The sequence below is a fragment of the Salvelinus fontinalis genome, chromosome 8, assembly GCF_029448725.1.
Source record: "Salvelinus fontinalis isolate EN_2023a chromosome 8, ASM2944872v1, whole genome shotgun sequence".
NCBI lineage: Eukaryota > Metazoa > Chordata > Actinopteri > Salmoniformes > Salmonidae > Salvelinus > Salvelinus fontinalis.
In genome coordinates this window covers 47,385,889-47,407,959 of record NC_074672.1, presented here as the reverse complement: position 1 = coordinate 47,407,959, position 22,071 = coordinate 47,385,889, and the positions used below count along the sequence as shown (strand labels likewise).

Genomic DNA, 22,071 nt, shown 5'->3' with positions numbered 1-22,071 from the left:
GATTTAACCTTCCTGAGTCTAAAGGGTGGTTTTAACCTTCCTGAGTCTGAGGGTGGTTTTAACCTTCCTGAGTCTGAGGGTGGTTTTAACCTTCCTGAGTCTGAGGGTGGTTTAACCTTCCTGAGTCTGAGGGTGGTTTTAACCTTCCTAAGTCTGAGGGTGGTTTTAACCTTCCGAAGTCTGAGGGTGATTTTAACCTTCCTGAGTCTGAGGGTGATTTTAACCTTCCTGAGTCAGAGGGTGGTTTTAACCTTCCTGAGTCTGAGGGTGATTTTAACCTTCCTGAGTCTGAGGGTGGTTTTAATCTTCCTGAGTCTGAGTCTGAGGGTGGTATTAACCTTCCTGGGTCTGAGGGTGGTTTTAACCTTCCTGAGTCTGAGGGTGGTTTTAACCTTCCTGGGTCTGAGGGTGGTTTTAACCTTCCTGAGTCTGAGGGTGGTTTTAACCTTCCGGAGTCTGAGGGTGGTTTTAACCTTCCTGAGTCTAAAGGGTGGTTTTAACCTTCCTGAGTCTGAGGGTGGTTTTAACCTTCCTGAGTCTGAGGGTGGTGTTAACCTTCCTGAGTCTGAGGGTAGTTTTAACCTTCCTGAGTCTGAGGGTGGTGTTAACCTTCCTGAGTCTGAGGGTGGTTTTAACCTTCCGAAGTCTGAGGGTGGTTTTAAACTTCCGAAGTCTGAGGGTGGTTTTAACCTTCCGAAGTCTGAGGGTGGTATTAACCTTCCTGAGTCTGAGGGTGGTATTAACCTTCATGAGTCTGAGGGTGGTTTTAACCTTCCTGAGTCTGAGGGTGGTTTTAACCTTCCTGAGTCTAAAGGGTGGTTTTAATCTTCCTGAGTCTGAGGGTGGTTTTAACCTTCCTGAGTCTGAGGGTGGTTTTAACCTTCCGAAGTCTGAGGGTGGTTTTAACCTTCCTGAGTCTAAAGGGTGGTTTTAACCTTCCTGAGTCTGAGGGTGGTTTTAAACCTTCCTGAGTCTGAGGCTGGTTTTAACCTTCCTGAGTCTGAGGGCGGTTTTAAACCTTCCTGAGTCTGAGGCTGGTTTTAACCTTCCTGAGTCTGAGGGTGGTTTTAACCTTCCTGAGTCTGAGGGTGGTTTTAACCTTCCAGACCTGGAATTGTATCAACTTGCTACCCAAGGCTTTTAATTGTGACATATAGTTAAATGCACTAAGGAGAAACAATGGGTCTATATTAAAGATGTGCATACACATCCCCTATAACGACACAGGAGGCAGATGGTTCCAGTCTCAGAGACGTAATATATACAAGGCAGGTCCAGGACAGGCAGAGATCAGCAATCCCTATAAGGGTCAAGGCAGACTCAGGGTCTGGGCAGGGTCAGGGGAGGCTCAGGGTCTGGGGAGGCTCAGGGTCAGGGGAGGCTCAGGGGAGGCTCAGGGTCGGGTCAGGGGCAGGGTCAGGGACAGGCTCAGGGGCAGGGCAGGCTCAGGGCAGGGTCTGGGCAGGGTCAGGGTCAGGGCAGGGTCTGGGCAGGGTCTGGGCAGGGTCAGGCTCAGGGTCAGGGCAGGGGCAGGGGCAGGGGCAGGGGCAGGGCAGGGTCAGGGCAGGCTCAGGGTCAGGGGCAGGGTCAGGGCAGGGTCTGGGCAGGCTCAGGGCAGGGTCAGGGTCAGGGCAGGGTCTGGGCAGGGTCAGGGCAGGTCAGGGTCAGGCTCAGGGTCTGAGCAGGGTCAGGCTCAGGGTCAGGGCAGGGTTAGGGCAGGGCAGGCGCAGGTCAGGGTAGGGTCAGGGCAGGGTCAGGGGCGGGTCAAGGTCAGGGCAGGGTCTGGGCAGGGTCTGGGCAGGGTCAGGCTCAGGGTCAGGGCAGGGTCTGGGCAGGGTCAGGCTCAGGGTCAGGGCAGGGCAGGGTCAGGGTCTGGGCAGGGTCAGGGCAGGGTCTGGGCAGGGTCAGGGCAGGTCAGGCTCAGGGTCTGGGCAGGGTCAGGGCAGGGTCAGGGCAGGGTCAGGGCAGGGTCAGGGTCAGGGCAGGGTCAGGGTCAGGGCAGGCTCAGGGTCAGGGCAGGGTCAGGGCAGGGTCAGGGCAGGGTCATTGGAGGCTCAGGGTCAGGGTCAGGGGAGGCTCAGGGTCAGGGAAAGCTCAGGGTTAGGGCAGGCTCAGAGGCAGGGTCAGGGTCAGGGCAGGGTCAGGGCAGGCTCGGGTCAGTGCAGGGTCAGGGGAGGGCAGGGTCAGGGCAGGGTCAGGGGAGGCTCAGGGTCAGGGGACGCTCAGGGTCAGGGCAGACTCAGGGTCAGGGCAGGCTCAGGGTCAGGGGAAGCTCAGGATCAGGGGAAGGCTCAGGGTCAGAGAAGGCAACAACAGGTCAGAACCAGGAAGCCTAGAACCCAAACTAGAGAGAAGGATAAACACATAAAAACCCACTGGGATGACTTGACGACTTGTCCCTCTCTGTCACTTGTGATCCCTCTCCGGCCTCTAGGTCACCAGGCTGCTCGTTAAGGCTCACACCTGTCACCATCGTTACGCGCATAATGACACTCACCTGGACTCCATCACCTCCTTGATTACCTGCCCTTTATCTGTCACTCCCTTTGGTTTCATCCCCAGTAGTCAGTGTTCCTGTTTCATGTCGGTGCGCTGTTTGTGTTTCTTGTTTTGTTCATTTATTTATTAAATGTATTCACTCCCTGAACTTTGCTTCCCGACTCTCAGCGAACATCGTTACACTCTCTTTTTACACATGTGGGTCTGGGCAGGTGTGATGTCATTGGGTCTGGGCAGGTGTGATGTCTTTGGGTCTGGGCAGGTGTGATGTCATTGGGTCTGGGCAGGTGTAATGTCATTGGGTCTGGGCAGGTGTGATGTCATTGGTTCTAGGCAGGTGTGATGTCATTGGGTCTGGGCAGGTGTGATGTCATTGGGTCTGGGCAGGTGTGATGTCATTGGGTCTGGGCAGGTGTGATGTCATTGGTTCTGGGCAGGTGTGATGTCATTGGGTCTGGGCAGGTGTGATGTCATTGGGTCTGGGCAGGTGTGATGTCATTGGGTCTGGGCAGGTGTGATGTCATTGGTTCTGGGCAGGTGTGATGTCATTGGGTCTGGGCAGGTGTGATGTCACTGGGTCTGGGCAGGTGTGATGTCATTGGTTCTGGGCAGGTGTGATGTCATTGGGTCTGGGAAGGTGTGATGTCATTGGGTCTGGGCAGGTGTGATGTCATTGGGTCTGGGCAGGTGTGATGTCATTGGGTCTGGGCAGGTGTGATGTCATTGAGTCTGAGCTGGTGTCATGTCATTGGGTCTGGGCAGGTGTCATGTCATTGGGTCTGGGCAGGTGTGATGTCATTGGGTCTGGGCAGGTGTGATGCCATTGGGTCTGGGCAGGTGTGGTGACATTGGGTCTGGGCAGGTGTCATGTCATTGTGAAGACATCAAAACCATGAAATAACACACGTAACCAAAAATATGTTTCAGCTGTGATTTAATGGTACATGACACGTCCCTGTCTCTTTCCGAGGTGATTTAATGGTACATGACACGTCCCTGTCTCTTTCAGATGTGATTTAATGGTACATGACACGTCCCTGTCTCTTTCAGAGGTGATTTAATGGTACATGACACGTCCCTGTCTCTTTCAGAGGTGATTTAATGGTACATGACACGTCCCTGTCTCTTTCAGAGGTGATTTAATGGTACATGACACGTCCCTGTCTCTTTCAGAGGTGATTTAATGGTACGTGACACGTCCCTGTCTCTTTCAGAGGTGATTTAATGGTACGTGACACGTCCCTGTCTCTTTCAGAGGTGATTTAATGGTACGTGACACGTCCCTGTCTCTTTCAGAGGTGATTTAATGGTACATGACACGTCCCTGTCTCTTTCAGAGGTGATTTAATGGTACATGACACGTCCCTGTCTTTCAGAGGTGATTTAATGGTACATGACACGTCCCTGTCTCTTTCAGAGGTGATTTAATGGTACGTGACACGTCCCTGTCTCTTTCCGAGGTGATTTAATGGTACATGACACGTCCCTGTCTCTTTCAGATGTGATTTAATGGTACATGACACGTCCCTGTCTCTTTCAGAGGTGATTTAATGGTACATGACATGTCCCTGTCTCTTTCAGATGTGATTTAATGGTACATGACACGTCCCTGTCTCTTTCAGAGGTGATTTAATGGTACATGACACGTCCCTGTCTCTTTCAGATGTGATTTAATGGTACATGACACGTCCCTCTCTCTTTCAGAGGTGATTTAATGGTACATGACACGTCCCTCTCTCTTTCAGAGGTGATTTAATGGTACATGACACGTCCCTGTCTCTTTCAGAGGTGATTTAATGGTACATGACACGTCCCTCTCTCTTTCAGAGGTGATTTAATGGTACATGACACGTCCCTCTCTCTTTCAGAGGTGATTTAATGGTACATGACACGTCCCTGTCTCTTTCAGAGGTGATTTAATGGTACGTGACACGTCCCTGTCTCTTTCCGAGGTGATTTAATGGTACATGACACGTCCCTGTCTCTTTTCACACTCTTAATTATTTAGTTAATCTCTTCCATTTATACATGCTTTCCTCTGACTGCTGCTGGTTGAGTTTCAGGTATGCTTCAGAAATCAAAGATATCTCTTCTAAGGTACTTTTATACCAGATGGAGGCTTGTTTACCCGGACACGGTATTTTCCCATTGTAAACAAGTCTCTGCTTGACTAGTGTGTGTGTGTGTGTGTGTACGCTATAGCCTTCCCTTATCCTCCTATCTCCAGGTACGACCAGGCAGCCTCGCCACGAGGAGATATCAGGAGTGGACTACAACTTTGTCTCCATAGAAGAGTTCTTTTCTCTGGAAGAGTCTGGAGCCCTGCTGGAGAGCGGCAAGTTCAAAGGTCAGAGTGTGTGTGTTTATTACTCGTGGCCAGTGGTGGAGTGGGGGGTAAATGAACGTAAAAGCCGCTTACCAAACTTTTAGATTTTGCGCGAGCGTTTAGCCACCTTTTGTGCTAAAATGCATTGAGAAATAGGGAGCATTACTTTACTGTCAAGCATACGTGGTGCTAATAATTATATTTAGGCTACTGATGTTTTCATAATTTGACCGTGTGTCTTGGGTGGTTGAGGTATTTTATTTTGTAGTTATAAAAATAATTTGTTACGGCGTTCCAACATGTGCTTTCCGTTTCGTAGTTGTAACAAAGACATTCAACAAATAAAATTGAATGAAAACTTGAATTCTTGTTTTTTTTGTTTTTACATATAGCCTACAGTAACAAACTGTTATTTTGTATACTAATGTTACCTAAGACCTTCAATAACAAAACCATTTTTATTTTTTTTATGGCCTATATGTTGTATGAATTGCACAGTTAGAATATTTCAGTCAGAATGACTGCTCATTAGCTTGAAGGGGGAGTCTCTTGATGCCCAGCATTTCTCGTGTTAATTGATTAACTGATTGTTCCTCCTCTGTACCTCCTCCTCCTATCAGGTAACTACTACGGGACGCCCCGCCCAGTCCACATTGGCCCAGAGAGCCCACCAATCACGTACCAGGAACACCGGAACTTGCTCCGGAACTTCAGGACGCGCAGCAAGTCGCTTAGCAACCTGGAGAAGGCTGTGGAGGAGGGAGAGAACAGTGAGGAGGACTCTGGTCTGTCAGGTATAGTCACACACAGCTGTCTATAAACTGTCTGTTAGCCTGAACATCGAGACATCCATCACAGATGAGACACTGAGAACAATCATCAGACTTGAGCATCTTAGCTATTTTCTGATGATCTCATTTCTCTCTTTTGTAGCTGTAACAAGTATGTGTGTGTTTTCTATCCCAGTTCGCTCCTCTCCCCAAGCTTAACATTGTTGTCATATATATTCCCACCAGGTGTCCTTGGAGAGTTCCTCAACGAGCTTGACACCTTGATAAGCTTATTTCCCGATGAAGACTCATCGTACTGTGCGACTTTAACCTCCTGACCCCTTTCCTCTTTTGACCTCACCCTTTCCCAGTCCCACTGCCAGGCAATATGCTTGACTTCATCTTCACTAGAGACTGTTCTCCTACTAATCTCACTGCAACCGCCCTCCAGGTCTCTGATCACTACTTTGTTTCCTTGTCTCTTCATCTCTCCTCCAACCCTAGCCACTCAGCCCCTACCCAGATGGTCATGCACCGCTCTCTCTCTCCCACTACTCTCTCCTGTTCTGTCCTATCATCTCTTCTTTCTGTTAAATCCTTCTCCCTCCTGTCTCCTGATTCTGCGTCTTTGACCCTACTCTCCTCCCTTGACTCTCACAGTCCCCTTTCCTCCCGCCCGGCTCCACCTTCCACTCCCTCCTCTCTCCCTCCTCTCTCCCTCCTCTCTCCCTCCTCTCTCCCTCCTCTTCCACTGTATCTGCTGCTAAAGATGCTTTCTATCGCTCTCAATCTCTGCGGACGACTTTGTCAACCACTTTGAAAAAGGTTGATGACATCCGCTCCTCATTCACTCAGCCTACTGAACCCACTGGTCCCACTCACACAGAACTACCCTACGCCTTGACCTCTTTCTCCCCTCTCTCTACAGATGAAATCCTGCAAATAGTGATGTCCTGCTGCCCAACAACCTGCACACTCAACCCCATCCTCTCCTCCCTTCTCCGGACCATCTCTGGAGACCTTCTCCCATTCCTCACTTCCCTCATCAACTCATCCCTGTCCCTACTGACTTCAAGTTGGCCAGAGTCGCTCCCTTCCTCAAGAAACCAACACTCGAGCCCACTGACATCAAAAACGACCTTTCTTTGATTTCCAAAACACTTCGGCGTGCTGTCTCTGAACAACTCTCTTGTTACCTCTCTCAGAACCATCTTCTGGACCCTAACCAGTCAGGCTTCAAGACGGGTCACTCAACCAAGACTGCTCTTCTCTGTGTCACGGAGGATCTCCGTACTGCCAAAGCTGATTCTCTCTCTCCTCAGTTCTCATCCTCTTAGATCTATCCGCTTCCTTTGACACCGTGAACCATCAGATCCTCCTCTCCACCCTCTCAGGGCTGGGTGTCTCATGCTCGGCACACTCCTGGTTTGCATCTTATCTGGCAGGTCGTTCCTACCAGGTGGCGTGGATAGTATCTGTACCACGAACTATCACTGCTGGTGTCCCACTCTCCTCTTCTCTCTATACACCAAGTCACTCGGCTCTGTCATATCCTCACCTGGTCTCTCCTATCACTGCTATGAGGATGGACCTCTCCTCTTCTCTCTATACACCAAGTCACTCAGCTCTGTCATATCCTCACATGGTCTCTCCTATCACTGCTATGAGGATGGACCTCTCCTCTCCTCTCCTCTTCTCTCTATAGACCAAGTCACTCAGCTCTGTCATATCCTCACATGATCTCTCCTATCACTGCTATGAGGATGGAGCTCTCCTCTCCTCTCTATAGACCAAGTCACTCAGCTCCGTCTCACATGGTCTGCCTAAATTCTTATTTACAATGACGGCCTAGGAACGGAGGGTTAACTGCCTTGTTCAGGGGCAAAATGACAGATTTGTATCTTGTCAGCTCGGGGATTCGATCTTGCAACCTTTCGGTTACTAGTCCTACGCTCTAACCACTAGGCTACCCTATCTGGACTACTGTTGGCACTGTTGGGATCCATAGGGCTCTGGTTAAAAGTAGTGCAGTAATTTGGGACCCATAGGGCTCTGGTTAAAAGTAGTGCACTAATTTGGGATAAATATTGACTAAGACAGACATCTGTTTACATCCGGACCCTTGATTGGAGCTTACAGTGGCCAGAGTTAAAAGGATATTTCAAGACTGTGTGTGTGTGTGTGTGTGTGTGTGTGTGTGTGTGTGTGTGTGTGTGTGTGTGTGTGTGTGTGTGTGTGTGTGTGTGTGTGTGTTGTCTTGGCAGCGGGGTCAGTAGGTGCCAGCAGTGCCCTGCCCACAGCCAAATCTCTTAGCCAATCGTGGGAAGGCAGGGATGGCGTCGGAGAGGAGAACGGAGGGAGCGGCATCGCCACAAGAGGCGGAGTGACACTGGAGAACTGGGAGCTGGCCTTCAGTAACTCAGGAGAGGCGTACTACATAGAGTGAGTAGAGGGAGAGAGAGAGGAGAGAGAGGGGAGAGAGGAGAGAGAGGAGAGAGAGAGGAGAGAGAGACAGAGAGAGACAGAGAGAGAGAGAGACAGAGAGAGGAGAGAGAGGAGAGAGAGAGGAGAGGCTTACTACATGGAGAGAGAGAGGGGAGAGAGAGGAGAGGCTTACTACATAGAGTGAGTAGAGGGAGAGATGAGAGATGAGAGAGAGAGGAGAGAGAGGAGAGAGAGAGAGAGGAGAGAGAGGGGAGAGAGAGGAGAGGCTTACTACATAGAGTGAGTAGAGACAGTAGAGAGAGAGGAGAGAGAGAGAGAGGAGAGGCTTACTACATAGAGTGAGTAGAGACAGTAGAGAGAGAGGAGAGAGAGGAGAGAGAGGAGAGAGAGGAGAGAGAGAAGAGAGAGAGGAGAGAGAGAGAGAGGAGAGGCTTACTACATAGAGTGAGTAGAGATGAGTAGAGATGAGTAGAGATGAGAGAGAGGAGAGAGAGGAGAGAGAGGAGAGAGAGGAGAGAGGAGAGAGAGGGGAGAGAGAGGAGAGGCTTACTACATAGAGTGAGTAGAGACATGAGAGACATGAGAGAGAGGAGAGAGAGAGAGAGAGGAGAGGCTTACTACATAGAGTGAGTAGAGACAGTAGAGAGAGATGAGAGAGAGGAGAGAGAGAGAGAGGAGAGGCGTACTACATAGAGTGAGTAGAGACAGGAGAGAGAGAGGAGAGGAGAGATGAGAGAGGAGAGAGAGAGGAGAGGCTTACTACATAGAGTGAGTAGAGACAGGAGAGAGAGGAGAGATGAGAGAGGAGAGAGAGAGGAGAGGCGTACTACAGAGTGAGTAGAGACAGGAGAGAGAGAGGAGAGAGAGGAGAGGCTTACTACATAGAGTGAGTAGAGACAGGAGAGAGAGGAGAGAGAGGAGAGAGAGGGGAGAGAGAGGAGAGGAGAGAGAGGAGAGGCTTACTACATAGAGTGAGTAGAGACAGGAGAGAGAGGAGAGAGAGGAGAGAGGAGAGGCTTACTACATAGAGTGAGTAGAGACAGTAGAGAGAGAGGAGAGAGAGGAGAGAGAGGAGAGAGAGGAGAGAGAGGAGAGAGAGAGGAGAGAGAGGAGAGAGAAGAGAGAGAAGAGAGAGAAGAGAGAGAGGAGAGAGAGGAGAGAGAGAGGAGAGAGAGGAGATGCTTACTACATAGAGAGGAGAGTTTTACTACATAGAGAGGAGAGTTTTACTACATAGAGAGGAGAGTTTTACTACATAGAGAGAGGAGAGTTTTACTACATAGAGAGGAGAGTTTTACTACATAGAGAGGAGAGTTTTACTACATAGAGAGGAGAGTTTTACTACATAGAGAGGAGAGTTTTACTACATAGAGAGGAGAGTTTTACTACATAGAGAGAGGAGAGTTTTACTACATAGAGAGGAGAGTTTTACTACATAGAGAGGAGAGTTTTACTACATAGGGTGGTTGGAGAGTGTAGAGCTTATGATGATTGGGTTGGTGGTGATGATGATGATGATGGTGGAGGGGGTGATCTCTTCCTCCCCTCAGTCACATCTCTAAGACAACCAGCTGGCTGGACCCCAGAGCTCAGAGCAGGGAGATCCTCAGCGAGACAGACTGTGAGTCTACCTACCTTATCCTCCTTTGTTTCTCTGTCTATCTCCCCTGACAGCTCTCAAATTCATCTCTTGACATTATTAGAAATATAATTTACTCTCTCTCTCTCTCTACCTCTATATCTCCCTTTCCTACCCTACTCCCCATCCCCTCTCTTCCTCTCCTTCTTACCCCCTCTCTCTACCCCTATATCTCCCTTTCCTACCCAGACTCCCCATCCCCTCTCTTCCTCTCCTTCTTACCCCCTCTCTCTACCTCTATATCTCCCTTTCCTACCCAGACTCCCCATCCCCTCTCTTCCTCTCCCTCCTCCTCATCCCCCATACTATCTCTCATCTCACTTTGTCTCTTTCATGTTTTGTCCAGTGTTGTCGAGCACTGAGTCAGCATTCAGTTCTACTGAAATGGAGTCGTGAAATTAGAGACATATTTTCATATTGTCTGCTCATGATATTAGAGGAGGAGGGAGATCACTTTAATAATAGATGCAAATAAACATTTATAGGAAGGAAAAAGCGTTAAAATATTCTGTTGCCATGTCAAAATGTAATGAATTACAAAAATGTGTCTGTTAGTCATAAGACTACATACTTCATCATTGAACTGCAGAGGGCGCCAGAGAATCAGTTGTTAAACCTGTTCAGAGACAGCCGCTGTATGGTAGCTCTGTCTTGTCTGTTATATGAATACACATGGACAGTCTATCATAGATATATGTGAATACACGTGGACAGTCTATCGTAGATATATGTGAATACACGTGGACAGTCTATTGTAGATATATGTGAATACACGTGGACAGTCTATCGTAGATATATGTGAATACACGTGGACAGTCTATCGTAGATATATGTGAATACACGTGGACAGTCTATCGTAGATATATGTGAATACACGTGGACAGTCTATCGTAGATATATGTGAATACACGTGGACAGTCTATCGTAGATATATGTGAATACACGTGGACAGTCTATCGTAGATATATGTGAATACACGTGGACAGTCTATCATAGATATATGTGAATACACGTGGACAGTCTATCGTAGATATATGTGAATACACGTGGACAGTCTATCATAGATATATGTGAATACACGTGGACAGTCTATCATAGATATATGTGAATACACGTGGACAGTCTATCGTAGATATATGTGAATACACGTGGACAGTCTATCGTAGATATATGTGAATACACGTGGACAGTCTATCGTAGATATATGTGAATACACGTGGACAGTCTATCGTAGATATATGTGAATACACGTGGACAGTCTATCGTAGATATATGTGAATACACGTGGACAGTCTATCGTAGATATATGTGAATACACGTGGACAGTCTATCATAGATACATGTGAATACACGTGGACAGTCTATCATAGATATATGTCAATACACGTGGACAGTCTATCGTAGATATATGTGAATACACGTGGACAGTCTATCGTAGATATAGCGAGAAGTGGCCTGGCCTGTGCAATCTGAGAGACGTCTGGAGAAACCAGGACTGATTTGACTTTAATGAGACTAGCCCTGGGGAAATCAAGGTTAAATAAATACTAGACGGAGGTAGGGTCATCACAACAGGAAACTAATGGTCTGTGTCCCTGTCCCCTGCCAGTACCTGCGTTCACGGACCAGCCGGCGGAGCTGAAGGGTTACTCCATCCACACCCGTCTGTCTAAAGGGCTGCAGGGGTTCGGCTTCAACATCGTGGGAGGAAGCAGGCAGAGAGAGTTTCTCCAGGTCTACAGCATTACACCAGGAGGACCACCCGCTCTCAACACAGGTAGGATTAACACGGGTAGGACTAACACAGGTAGGACTAACACAGGTAGGACTAACACAGGTAGGACTAACACAGGTAGGACTAACACAGGTAGGACTAACACAGGTAGGACTAACACAGGTAGGACTAACACAGGTAGGATTAACACAGGTAGGATTAACACAGGTAGGATTAACACAGGTACTCTCAACACAGGTAGGATTACCACAGGTAGGATTAACACAGGTACATTCAGAACAGGTAGGATTAACAAATGTAGGATTAACACAGGTGGGATTAACACAGGTGGGATTAACACAGGAACACTTAACACGGGTAGGATTAACACGGGTAGGATTAACACGGGTAGGATTAACACGGGTAGGATTAACACGGGTAGGATTAACACAGGTACTCTCAACACACACAGGTGGGATTAACACAGGAACACTTAACACGGGTAGGATTAACACGGGTAGGATTAACACGGGTAGGATTAACACAGGTAGGATTAACACAGGTAGGATTAACACAGGTACACTAAACACAGGTAGTAATCAAATGGGTAGGACTAACACAGGTAGGATTAACACAGGTAGGATTAACACAGGTAAAATTAACACTGGTAGGATTAACACAGGTAAGATTAACACAGGTACACTTAACACGGGTAGGATTAACACAGGTAGAATTAACACAGGTATGATTAACACAGGTACTCTCAACACAGGTATGATTAACACAGGTATGATTAACACAGGTACACTCTACACAGGTAGCATAACCTCAAGCTAGACATACATACCAGTGGTTATTGAGTTGTTGTTATTTCTGAAGTCCTGTACTGGTGAGACTGAGAGACGGAGCAAGAGAGTTGAAGGGAGTTGAACATTGAAGGGAGTTGAAGGGAGTTGAACATTGAAGGGAGTTGAAGGGAGTTGAAGATTGAAGGGAGTTTAAGATTGAAGGGAGTTGAAGGGAGTTGAAGATTTGAAGGGAGTTGAACATTGAAGGGAGTTGAAGGGAGTTGAATATTGAAGGGAGTTGAAGGGAGTTGAAGGGTTGAAGGGAGTTGAACATTGAAGGGAGTTGAACATTGAAGGGAGTTGAAGGGTTGAAGGGAGTTGAACATTGAAAGGAGTTGAACATTGAAGGGAGTTGGAGGGAGTTGAACATTGAAGGGAGTTGAAGGGAGTTGAAGAGTTGAACATTGAAGGGAGTTGAAGGGAGTTGAACATTGAAGGGAGTTGAACATTGAAGGGAGTTGAACATTGAAGGGAGTTGAACATTGAAGGGAGTTGAACATTGAAGGGAGTTGAAGGGAGTTGAAGAGTTGAACATTGAAGGGAGTTGAAGGGAGTTGAACATTGAAAGTAGCTGAACATTGAAGGGAGTTGAAGGGAGTTGAACATTGAAGGGAGTTGAACATTGAAGGGAGTTGAACATTGAAGGGAGTTGAACATTGAAGGGAGTTGAACATTGAAGGGAGTTGAAGGGAGTTGAAGAGTTGAACATTGAAGGGAGTTGAAGGGAGATGAACATTGAAAGGAGTTGAACATTGAAGGGAGTTGAAGGGAGTTGAAGATTTGAAGGGAGTTGAAGGGAGTTGAACATTGAAGGGAGTTGAACATTGAAGGGAGTTGAACATTGAAGGGAGTTGAACATTGAAGGGAGTTGAACATTGAAGGGAGTTGAACATTGAAGGGAGTTGAAGGGAGCTGAACATTGAAGGGAGTTGAAGGGAGTTGAACATTGAAGGGAGTTGAACATTGAAGGGAGTTGAACATTGAAGGGAGTTGAAGGGAGTTGAAGAGTTGAACATTGAAGGGAGTTGAACATTGAAAGTAGTTGAACATTGAAGGGAGTTGAAGGGAGTTGAACATTGAAGGGAGTTGAACATTGAAGGGAGTTGAAGGGAGTTGAAGATTTGAAGGGAGTTGAAGGGAGTTGAACATTGAAGGGAGTTGAAGGGAGTTGAACATTGAAGGGAGTTGAACATTGAAGGGAGTTGAAGGGTTGAAGGGAGTTGAACATTGAAGGGAGTTGAACATTGAAGGGAGTTGAACATTGAAGGGAGTTGAAGGATTGAAGGGAGTTGAAGGGTTGAAGGGAGTTGAACATTGAAAGGAGTTGAACATTGAAGGGAGTTGAAGGGAGTTGAACATTGAAGGGAGTTGAAGGGAGTTGAACATTTAAGGGAGTTGAACATTTAAGGGAGTTGAACATTGAAGGGAGTTGAACATTGAAGGGAGTTGAACATTTAAGGGAGTTGAACATTGAAGGGAGTTGAACATTGAAGGGAGTTGAAGGGAGTTGAAGAGTTGAACATTGAAGGGAGTTGAACATTGAAAGTAGTTGAACATTGAAGGGAGTTGAACATTGAAGGGAGTTGAACATTGAAGGGAGTTGAACATTGAAGGGAGTTGAACATTGAAGGGAGTTGAACATTGAAGGGAGTTGAACATTGAAGGGAGTTGAAGGGAGTTGAAGAGTTGAACATTGAAGGGAGTTGAACATTGAAGGGAGTTGCACATTGAAAGGAGTTGAACATTGAAGGGAGTTGAAGGGAGTTGAACATTGAAAGGAGTTGAACATTGAAGGGAGTTGAACATTGAAGGGAGTTGAACATTGAAAGGAGTTGAACATTGAAGGGAGTTGAACGGAGTTGAAGAGTTGAATATTGAAGGGAGTTGAACATTGAAAGGAGTTGAACATTGAAGGGAGTTGAAGGGAGTTGACCATTGAAGGGAGTTGAACATTGAATGGAGTTGAACATTGAAAGGAGTTGAACATTGAAAGGAGTTGAACATTGAAGGGAGTTGAACATTGAAGGGAGTTGAACATTGAAGGGAGTTGAACATTTAAGGGAGTTGAACATTTAAGGGAGTTGAACATTGAAGGGATTTGAACATTGAAGGGAGTTGAACATTGAAGGGAGTTGAAGGGAGTTGAAGAGTTGAACATTGAAGGGAGTTGAACATTGAAAGGAGTTGAACATTGAAGGGAGTTGAAGGGAGTTGAACATTGAAAGGAGTTGAACATTGAAGGGAGTTGAACATTGAAGGGAGTTGAACATTGAAGGGAGTTGAACATTGAAGGGAGTTGAAGGGAGTTGAAGAGTTGAATATTGAAGGGAGTTGAACATTGAAAGGAGTTGAACATTGAAGGGAGTTGAAGGGAGTTGAACATTGAAGGGAGTTGAACATTGAATGGAGTTGAACATTGAAAGGAGTTGATCATTGAAAGGAGTTGAACATTGAAGGGAGTTGAACATTGAAGGGAGTTGAACATTGAAGGGAGTTGAACATTGAAGGGAGTTGAACATTGAAGGGAGTTGAACATTGAAGGGAGTTGAACAAGCCTGTTTCTCTCTCTCTGTTTCTCTCTCTCTGTTTCTCTCTCTCTGTCTCTCTCTCTCTGTCTCTCTCTGTCTGTCTCTCTGTCTCTCTGTCTCTCTGTCTCTCTCTCTCTCTCTCTCTCTCTCTCTCTCTCTCTCTCTCTCTCTCTCTCTCTCTCTCTCTCTCTCTCTCTCTCTCCTGCAGCTGATATCCTTGTCTACATCAATGACAGCTGTGTCCTGGGTCTGTCTCATAAAGAGGTGGTAGAGATGTTGAAGTCTGTCCCCATGGGTCACAGTGTGGACGTTGTGTTACGGAGAGGCTATCCCATGCTCTACAACCCAGACGGCTGTCCCAAACAACCCCTGACCCCCTCCGCCTCCTCTTCTCCTCTGGAACCCCTCAGCTCTGCAGCCACCCCTCCCTCCACAGCCACTAACCAGCCCCCTTCCTGTCTCAGCCCTGCTGAGCCCCCACACACCCACCCCCCCGGCCTGGCTAACCTTAATCGGACCCTATCCCATCACAACGGCAACTATCTGAGAGGGGCGGGACACTCGGGATCGGGGCTGGACGCTAATGGAAACGCGACACCCTCCTACCCGCTGTCTAACGGTGTCCCGGGCTCTTCTGCCAGCTCAGCCTGTGCCCCCTCCTCCTCTCACAGTAGGGGCATCCCCCCTCCTCCCCCTCCTGAATCAACATCCGCGTCCACCAGCCAGAGTGACTCAGAGGCCTTGGGTGGATGGACACAAAGGTAACTAACCCTAAATAACTAACTAACCAGCTAACTAACTCTAACTAACCAATTGCCAAGATGGACTGAGTTCACAGCTAATGATCTTGGCCATGTTCTGTTATAATCTCCACCCGGCACAGCCAGAAGAGGACTGGCCACCCCTCATAGCCTGGTTCCTCTCTAGGTTTCTTCCTAGGTTCTGGGCCTTTCTAGGGAGATTTTCCTAGCCACCGTGCTTCTACACCTGCATTGCTTGCTGTTTGGGGTTTCAGGCTGTGTTTCTGTACAGCACTTTGAGATATCAGCTGATGTAAGAAGGGCTTTATAAATACATTTGAATTGATTTGATGATTTGAGAGAAAAGTGCTGCCTATGGTTCGAACAGAAAGTGAACATGAAGTGCAACAGCCAATCAGATCAGATGGTCAGTTCACAGTTCTTAATTTCCTCTGTGTGTATCAGTCGGGTACAGAATATCCTCTAACGCCTCTCTTCCTCCTCTTCCTCTTCCCTCTCAGATGGTCTGTGATGCGCTACAGTGGTAACTCCCTCCCCTCCTCTTCCTCCATGGTCCACCATCAGAGTGACCTCTCCACCTCCACCCTGCCCATCTCCCTCTCCAAGCTGCCCCTGTTCCAGCCGGAGGTGGGCACCGCCACCACTCCCGGTGCACCCTGCCAGCGGCCTCCCGTGCCCCAGACGTCCCTCATGGCCAGCCCGCCTATGGAGGTCCCCCCTTGCGGCTTCAGCGGCTGCCCCGCCAGCGCCCACCCCCGTGGGGGCCACAGCCCGACCAGCGAGGGTGTACCTGGTGGGTCTGGAGGAGGGGAGCTGCTCCCTGTGGCCCTCGGGAGGAGTGAGGGGGGTGGGATGGGGTTCAGTGTGACGGCGGGGGGGAAGGGGGGGCAGCTGGCCCTGGTGAAGAGGGTGTGGGACAGAAGGCAGTGCTCCTCCCTGCAGCCGGGGGATGCTATAGTGAAGATCGACGGAGCTGACGTGCAGAGTCTCAGCTTCGCTCAGGTACAGTAGGACTGGCTTCGGAGACAGCTCTACTTTTACAGACCGTCATTTGGTTTGGTTATGAGGTTGATTGTCATTTATTTCAGCAACCCTCAATAGTAATCATCAATCTCTGGAGTAAGTTTATTCTGACAACATTGAGTAATCTTAGTGACATTTGGAATGACAGAGAAAGACAGAAGGGCTGTAAGGTTTACTAGATGACAGAAGAGCTGTAAGGTTTACTAGATGACAGAAGAGCTGTAAGGTTTACTAGATGACAGAAGGGCTGTAAGGTTTACTAGATGACAGAAGAGCTGTAAGGTTTACTAGATGACAGGAAGACAGAAGAGCTGTAAGGTTTACTAGATGACAGAAGGGCTGTAAGGTTTACTAGATGACAGAAGAGCTGTAAGGTTTACTAGATGACAGAAGGGCTGTAAGGTTTACTAGATGACAGAAGAGCTGTACGGTTTACTAGATGACAGAAGAGCTGTAAGGTTTACTAGATGACAGAAGAGCTGTAAGGTTTACTAGATGACAGAAGGGCTGTAAGGTTTACTAGATGACAGAAGAGCTGTAAGGTTTACTAGATGACAGAAGAGCTGTAAGGTTTACTAGATGACAGAATGGCTGTAAGGTTTACTAGATGACAGAAGAGCTGTAAGGTTTACTAGATGACAGAAGGGCTGTAAGGTTTACTAGATGACAGAAGAGCTGTAAGGTTTACTAGATGACAGAAGAGCTGTAAGGTTTACTAGATGACAGGAAGACAGAAGAGCTGTAAGGTTTACTAGATGACAGGAAGACAGAAGAGCTGTAAGGTTTACTAGATGACAGAAGGGCTGTAAGGTTTACTAGATGACAGAAGGGCTGTAAGGTTTACTAGATGACAGAAGGGCTGTAAGGTTTACTAGATGACAGAAGGGCTGTAAGGTTTACTAGATGACAGAAGAGCTGTAAGGTTTACTAGATGACAGAAGAGCTGTAAGGTTTACTAGATGACAGAAGAGCTGTAAGGTTTACTAGATGACAGGAAGACAGAAGAGCTGTAAGGTTTACTAGATGACAGGAAGACAGAAGAGCTGTAAGGTTTACTAGATGACAGGAAGACAGAAGAGCTGTAAGGTTTACTAGATGACAGGAAGACAGAAGAGCTGTAATGTTTACTAGATGACAGGAAGACAGAAGAGCTGTAAGGTTTACTAGATGACAGGAAGACAGAAGAGCTGTAATGTTTACTAGATGACAGGAAGACAGAAGAGCTGTAAGGTTTACTAGATGACAGGAAGACAGAAGAGCTGTAATGTTTACTAGATGACAGGAAGACAGAAGAGCTGTAATGTTTACTAGATGACAGGAAGACAGAAGAGCTGTAAGGTTTACTAGATGACAGGAAGACAGAAGAGCTGTAAGGTTTACTAGATGACAGGAAGACAGAAGAGCTGTAAGGTTTACTAGATGACAGGAAGACAGAAGAGCTGTAAGGTTTACTAGATGACAGGACGACAGAAGAGCTGTAATGTTTACTAGATGACAGGAAGACAGAAGAGCTGTAATGTTTACTAGATGACAGGATGACAGAAGAGCTGTAATGTTTACTAGATGACAGGAAGACAGAAGAGCTGTAAGGTTTACTAGATGACAGGAAGACAGAAGAGCTGTAATGTTTACTAGATGACAGGAAGACAGAAGAGCTGTAAGGTTTACTAGATGACAGGAAGACAGAAGAGCTGTAAGGTTTACTAGATGACAGGAAGACAGAAGAGCTGTAAGGTTTACTAGATGACAGGAAGACAGAAGAGCTGTAAGGTTTACTAGATGACAGGACGACAGAAGAGCTGTAAGGTTTACTAGATGACAGAAGAGCTGTACGGTTTCCTAGATGACAGGACGACAGAAGAGCTGTAATGTTTACTAGATGACAGGAAGACAGAAGAGCTGTAAGGTTTACTAGATGACAGGAAGACAGAAGAGCTGTAAGGTTTACTAGATGACAGGAAGACAGAAGAGCTGTAAGGTTTACTAGATGACAGGACGACAGAAGAGCTGTAAGGTTTACTAGATGACAGGAAGACAGAAGAGCTGTAATGTTTACTAGATGACAGGAAGACAGAAGAGCTGTAAGGTTTACTAGATGACAGGAAGACAGAAGAGCTGTAAGGTTTACTAGATGACAGGAAGACAGAAGAGCTGTAAGGTTTACTAGATGACAGGACGACAGAAGAGCTGTAAGGTTTACTAGATGACAGGACGACAGAAGAGCTGTAAGGTTTACTAGATGACAGGACGACAGAAGAGCTGTAAGGTTTACTAGATGACAGAAGAGCTGTAATGTTTACTAGATGACAGGAAGACAGAAGGGCTGTAAGGTTTACTAGATGACAGGAAGACAGAAGGGCTGTAAGGTTTACTAGATGACAGGAAGACAGAAGAGCTGTAAGGTTTACTAGATGACAGGAAGACAGAAGAGCTGTAAGGTTTACTAGATGACAGGAAGACAGAAGGGCTGTAAGGTTTACTAGATGACAGGAAGACAGAAGAGCTGTAAGGTTTACTAGATGACAGGAAGACAGAAGAGCTGTAAGGTTTACTAGATGACAGGAAGACAGAAGAGCTGTAAGGTTTACTAGATGACAGGAAGACAGAAGAGCTGTAAGGTTTACTAGATGACAGGAAGACAGAAGAGCTGTAAGGTTTACTAGATGACAGGAAGACAGAAGAGCTGTAAGGTTTACTAGATGACAGGAAGACAGAAGAGCTGTAAGGTTTACTAGATGACAGGAAGACAGAAGAGCTGTAAGGTTTACTAGATGACAGGAAGACAGAAGAGCTGTAAGGTTTACTAGATGACAGGAAGACAGAAGAGCTGTAAGGTTTACTAGATGACAGGAAGACAGAAGAGCTGTAAGGTTTACTAGATGACAGGAAGACAGAAGGGCTGTAAGGTTTACTAGATGACAGGAAGACAGAAGAGCTGTAAGGTTTACTAGATGACAGGAAGACAGAAGAGCTGTAAGGTTTACTAGATGTTAGAACACCTTCATGTGAAGAAGGTGTCCCTTTAGTGTGAGATGTAAATGAACCAATATTTTGACCTATTTTAATGTTGACCTGTATAATAATGTTGACCTGTTTTAACATTGAACTCTGCTGCACATTGAAGGTGCAGAGGGTCCTTCAGGAGCACATCAAGCAGGGAGAAGTAATGCTGTTGGTTTACAGAGGAGGTAAGACCATTAGCCTGTATTAATACTATTACGACCACAAATACACTATTTACCAATATAAATACTAGTAATACTAATATTACTACTACTACCACAAATACACTGTATTTACCAATATAAATACTAGTAATACTAATACTACTACTACTACTACCACAAATACACTACTATTACTACTACTACCACAAGTACACTATATTTGCCTACTGTATATATACTAGTAATACTACTGCTGTTGATAGCCTTGGTGCAGTACCCTCATCCAGATTTTCTTCCTTTTTAAATACTCTTAATGTAACAAGTAACTTCAGTACTTTAGGTTTAAATACTCGTAATGTAACTTCAGTACTTTATGTTTAAATACTCGTAATGTAACTTCAGTACTTTAGGTTTAAATACTCGTAATGTAACTTCAGTACTTTAGGTTTAAATACTCGTAATGTAACTTCAGTACTTTAGGTTTAAATACTCGTAATGTAACTTCAGTACTTTAGGTTTAAATACTCTTAATGTAACTTCAGTACTTTAGGTTTAAATACTCGTAATGTAACTTCAGTACTTTAGGTTTAAATACTCGTAATGTAACTTCAGTACTTTAGGTTTAAATACTCGTAATGTAACTTCAGTACTTTAGGTTTAAATACTCTTAATGTAACTTCAGTACTTTAGGTTTAAATACTCGTAATGTAACTTCAGTACTTTAGGTTTAAATACTCGTAATGTAACTTCAATACTTTATGTTTAAATACTCGTAATGTAACTTCAGTACTTTAGGTTTAAATACTCGTAATGTAACTTCAGTACTTTAGGTTTAAATACTCTTAATGTAACGTCAGTACTTTAGGTTTAAATACTCGTAATGTGACTTCAGTACTTTATGTTTAAATACTCGTAATGTAACTTCAGTACTTTAGGTTTAAATACTCGTAATGTAACTTCAGTACTTTATGTTTAAATACTCGTAATGTGACTTCAGTACTTTAGGTTTAAATACTCGTAATGTGACTTCAGTACTTTAGGTTTAAATACTCTTAATGTAATGTCAGTACTTTAGGTTTAAATACTTGTAATGTAACTTCAGTACTTGGGGAACAAGAGGAGTAGTGTTTAGGATCCTCCCATCGAAGCAGAAACCACTCTAGCTTTCAGACCAGGTTATTGTGTCCGAAGTCCAGGATGGATTCACCTCAGAGTTTCAGTTGTCTCTGTGTTGGGGTCATGTGGTGAATAGATGAACTGCTGTCTCTGTGTTGGGTCATGTGGTGAATAGATGAACTGCTGTCTCTGTGTTGGGTCATGTGGTGAATAGATGAACTGCTGTCTCTGTGTTGGGGTCATGTGGTGAGTAGATGAACTGCTGTCTCTGTGTTGGGTCATGTGGTGAGTAGATGAACTGCTGTCTCTGTGTTGGGGTCATGTGGTGAGTAGATGAACTGCTGTCTCTGTGTTGGGTCATGTGGTGAATAGATGAACTGCTGTCTCTGTGTTGGGTCATGTGGTGAGTAGATGAACTGCTGTCTCTGTGTTGGGTCATGTGGTGAATAGATGAACTGCTGTCTCTGTGTTGGGTCATGTGGTGAGTAGATGAACTGTTGTCTTATTATTGATCAGCTGTTGTTATGATCACTTCTCCTGTCACAAAACAGTGGAACGTTTGTATGAATGAAAACAACACGAGGCATAATGCCTATTGCCTAATGTTGGGACAATAAAACTTTCTGAATCTATAATGTTGCTGTTGGAAATGGTAAATCATTATTGTTATGGCTAAAGTATTTTCTCTTCTCTCGCGCTCTCTCTTTGTCTCTTTGTCTCTTTGTCTCTCTCTCTCTCTCTCTCTCTCTCTCTCTCTCTCTCTCTCTCTCTCTCTCTCTCTCTCTCTCTCTCTCTCTCTCTCTCTCTGTCTCCCTCTCTCTCTCTCTCTCTTTGTCTCTCTCTCTCTCTCTCTCTCTCTCTTCTCTCTCTCTCTCTCTCTCTCCCTCTCTCTCTCTCTCTCCCTCTCTCCTCTCTTTGTCTCTCTCTCTCTCTCTCTCTCTCTCTCTCTCTCTCTCTCTCTCTCTCTCTCTCTCTCTCTCTCTCTCTCTCTCTCTCTCTCTCTCTCCCTCTCTCTCTCTTTGTCTCTCTCTCTCTCTCTCCAGGGACCTTCCTCTCTCCTGTCTCCCCTAACCTCTACAAACCCTTCCCCTCTCCGCTTGGCCCCTCTTCCCCCTCTCACGGCCTCCCCTGCCCATCCGACTTGCCTTCCACCTCCACCTCAGATGCCTTGGTGCCCCTGCACCTCCCCCCCAGCCACAGTGGCCTCGCCCCAGCCTCACCCTCCACTGAACTCC

The 22,071-nt window shown here is 46.2% G+C and overlaps 1 protein-coding gene across 1 annotated transcript in view; it reads left to right on the top strand.

Moving 5' to 3' along the window:
- Positions 1 to 22,071, top strand: part of magixa (MAGI family member, X-linked a) — a 147,556-nt gene that overhangs the window by 71,232 nt on the left and 54,253 nt on the right. The window contains exons 4-12 of the mRNA XM_055932723.1: positions 4,727 to 4,846; positions 5,446 to 5,619; positions 7,860 to 8,037; positions 9,591 to 9,661; positions 11,289 to 11,456; positions 14,978 to 15,530; positions 16,031 to 16,532; positions 19,678 to 19,741; positions 21,880 to 22,071. The exon at positions 21,880 to 22,071 is cut by the window's right edge and continues 288 nt beyond it. Coding sequence (XP_055788698.1) covers positions 4,727 to 4,846; positions 5,446 to 5,619; positions 7,860 to 8,037; positions 9,591 to 9,661; positions 11,289 to 11,456; positions 14,978 to 15,530; positions 16,031 to 16,532; positions 19,678 to 19,741; positions 21,880 to 22,071 — 2,022 coding nt within the window. The remainder of the gene's footprint in view (positions 1 to 4,726; positions 4,847 to 5,445; positions 5,620 to 7,859; positions 8,038 to 9,590; positions 9,662 to 11,288; positions 11,457 to 14,977; positions 15,531 to 16,030; positions 16,533 to 19,677; positions 19,742 to 21,879) is intronic.